General features: G+C 54.5%; 1 protein-coding gene across 1 annotated transcript; it reads right to left on the reverse strand.

Moving 5' to 3' along the window:
- Window positions 1-2,398: 2,398 nt before the first annotated feature.
- NEUROG1 (neurogenin 1) lies at window positions 2,399-3,127 on the reverse strand. Its single transcript, XM_030299779.1, has one exon. It carries the CDS (start codon window positions 3,125-3,127, stop codon window positions 2,399-2,401), a length of 729 nt encoding a protein of 242 aa, XP_030155639.1.
- Between the last annotated feature and the right edge of the window lie 292 nt (window positions 3,128-3,419).

The following is a 3,419-nucleotide window of genomic DNA, read 5'->3' on the forward strand; positions in this document are numbered from 1 at the left end:
GGTGTTTGCTGCTAGTTTTCCCAAGGATTTTGGACAATGATAAACATAAGCAGCTGTTCTCTTCCTCTGGCCCAGCTACGTGCACCTACACCATGGCTGAGCAGGGTCCCCTGCCCGGCTTGCAGTCCCGGCCTGAAAGGGAGTCACTTCCGAACATCCTATGCACAGGAAAGCAGAAAATCTGAGGCAACCCGTTTGTGTCTTTTGCTATAGGAAAATGCAAAGCTAGTAGAGTGAATTAATTCTGGGACAGACAATAGAGTGGGGCCCCGGGCAGGGTCATTCAAGAGACACAACTTCTTCCTTGAAGCTTTTAGCAGAAACAACTCCACTCTGAGCCCTCACAACTTCTGAAGCTTTTCTTGGAGGATTCTTTGTTTGCACCAAGGGCAGTTAGAGAAGGCATTCAACTTTCCAGAACCTTCTGTAAAGGAGCCTTTTTATCTGAAAGAGGGCTCCTTGCCGGTGACTAGGCTTAGTGATGCCTGCTGGAGACCCAGCATATGAGTCTGTGGAACCAACTCATCAGGATGTGTGAGGAGGGTTAACACATGCACAAGGGGAAAATGCTATTAATGGCTCTCCTTTTGGCCCTCTGCTTCTACTCACCTCCTAAACAGGTACGATTTCTTTTAACATTAGAGCATACTATTTTCCTGAACCCATTTCTACCTCCTGCCTCTAAATAATTCAATTCATGAAAAGGGACAACCCAGTGGAGGAAAAAATTGGTCTTCATGTGTGGTAACTTGTAAGCCGGGGAACAGGCCACAAGGACATTTTAGGAAGTATCTCTTGTAATCATCCACATTCTGAAATTTACAACAAAACTGCTTGTGGCCAATGCTGCTAGCTACTTGTCAGACAACAAACTCACTGCAGTCAGAAAAATCCCCACTGGGTTTGGGCGGCTGATTTCTCTGGCAGCAAATGAAAGCTTTGGCTGTTGCCCTTAAAGATGGGCTGAGCAAAACAGGACTGAGCCCACCGAATGTCTCCCTACCCGCCCCCCTCACTGTAGGCACAGCTGGGGAGATATATGTGTGTGTGTGTGGGGGGGTGTGCAGGCACCCTAACTCACAATTTTAGGCAGGTGCACACGCCATCCAGACATACCACACCAGGGTAATTCATCCCACACCTCACAGCCAGGGTGATCCTAGCCTCAATGGACAACAATTTGGAGGCATTGTTTACCAATCAATTTCTCCCTTTAAATAGGCTGTTATAAGAGTGGACCCTTCTGCTTGCCCAGCCTGGGCCCACCTGTCACTGGGACTTCCTAGCCAGTGGTCACACTGTATTGATCTTTTTAATCCCCTCTCTTTGAAACACAGAGCCAGCTGATGTGGAGTTCCTCAAAAGAAAGAGTCTCCCACCGCCCCTACCTCTACAGGTAGCTGCATATCCGGGGCTAATTCCCCACTAAAAAGTCTTAATTGGCTTACGGGGAGCCTGAAAGATCTCCCTTGTGCTTATAAGGTGAAAGGAAATGATGTCTCCCAAATGCCCTGGCCCGTCTTTATCCATTTCTTGGTGGAAATCAAGTGCATTGTATATTTTTAAGTGTTTTTGAAAAGGGAGTGGAGAGTTTGGAGGTGGGTGAGGATAGTGTTTCACTTTAGTGGTTGAGCCGCCAGGGGATGAGAAGAAAGCCTCAGAGAGACACCAACATGAGGCGAGAAACTTGGTGACTTATTTTTTTACTTCGTTTTTATTTACACGAAACATCTGCAGTACAAAAATGTAAACTTTGATACCTCATAATAATAGAATAAACTCTTTATGTACAAAAATACATTTTCATATGAAAGAAGCATCTTGAATAAATTAAAGTACTTTCCAGCCCTGTGCCTGAATAGCTACGCAAGTCTGGGTTCTTCCTAGAGCAAGCCTGCAGTGGTGGGGGTCGGGATCCATAATGCATGAAGCCCACTCCTTGTCTCTCCTTTTTAAGCCTTTTCATTGTATTGTCAGCCGGCTCAAACCGAATTTTCATGCTCGTTTTTCTTCATTAGAGTTCTACAAATTGTAAAATTGACTTTTCACCTCGTCTTCAGGGGCTGAGCTGTCCCTTTTCTAAATCACACTGAAGTGGTGGCTGGGGTCAGCTCTGAGCCAGCCACAAAGGAGGTTTTGTGGAGTTCAGAAAGTGCAAAAGGAAAGGCCGTCTAGGGGCGGGCAGGAGGGGCCCGGGGCTGAGGGCTGGAGAAACAGACCAAGGGGCAGCCACGGCGGTGAGGGTGCAGCGACCTAACAAGCGGCTCAGGTATCTCCCACCCCTTTAAAGCTCCCGCTTCCTCCCTCCGCCCAGACTGGGGGTCCTGAGACTGCAGCTGGGGCTCCATCTACTGCCTGTTGCCTTGGGAGGGGGAAGGTAACGGTGTCCCTGAAGGGCCTAGTGGTAAGGGATGAAACAGGGCGAAGTGTGGAGCAAGTCTTTGGGCAGCCCGGGGAAGGAGAAAAGGGGGTCGCCGGGGCCGTAGGCGAAGTCTTCCGAGGCAGCGGGGCTACTGGGGTCAGAGAGTGGCGAGGCCGCGGCGGCGCAGGGAGAGGCGGCTGCACCCGAGCCCCAGGACTCGGCGTCGCTGGAGGGGCTCGGGGGCCCGGGCAGGCAGGGGGCGCACTGCGGCGGCAGGAGGCGCTCCCGGGCACCGCTCCCGGGCAGTCCCTGGTCGGCCAGGCGCAGAGTCTCGGCCAGAGCCCAGATGTAGTTATAGGCGAAGCGCAGCGTCTCGATCTTGGTGAGCTTGGTGTCGTCGGGGAAGGAGGGCAGCACGCTGCGCAGCGCGTCCAGAGCGGCGTTCAAATTGTGCATGCGGTTGCGCTCGCGGTCATTGGCCTTGACACGCCGGCTCCTGCGCAGCGAGTGCAGCAGCGCCTCGGAGCGCACACGCGCTCGGCCCCTGCGCCGCCGCCGCTCCTGCTCGTCGTCTTGCGCCCGGGGAGTATTGGACGCTGCAGGAACCGCGGGAGCGCCCCTGCGCACTGGCACGGGCGTCCCCGAGGCGGAAGCTGGCTGGAGCCCGGCACAGTCCTCCTCGTCGGTGAGGAAGCCGGATAGGTCGCTGCTGCTGCTGCTGGCGCAGTCGAGGTCCGAGAGGCATTTCTCCAGAGGGGCCGGCATCGTTGCGTGGCACAGGACCGACGGGCAGGTAGGAGGGCGCCTGGAGGACAGGAGCCCGGACAGAGGGTAGGGCCGCCGGGGCGCACTTACGTTCCAAATGGCCCAGGCCAACCCTGTGGCCGCTGCGGGCTTCACGGCCAGGAAAGGTGCTGGGGCGCACCTGGAGCTGGGTTTCACCTCCTCGCCTCGTCTGCTGCAGGGGCCACGCTCCCAGTCGGTCTCCCGAGTGATCTCGCCGGCGAGCAGATCAGCTCGTGTGAGTACCGAGTGTGGCACACGACCGGCCTCAGGA

This window comes from Lynx canadensis, chromosome A1, assembly GCF_007474595.2.
Source record: "Lynx canadensis isolate LIC74 chromosome A1, mLynCan4.pri.v2, whole genome shotgun sequence".
In the NCBI taxonomy this organism is placed as follows: domain Eukaryota; kingdom Metazoa; phylum Chordata; class Mammalia; order Carnivora; family Felidae; genus Lynx; species Lynx canadensis.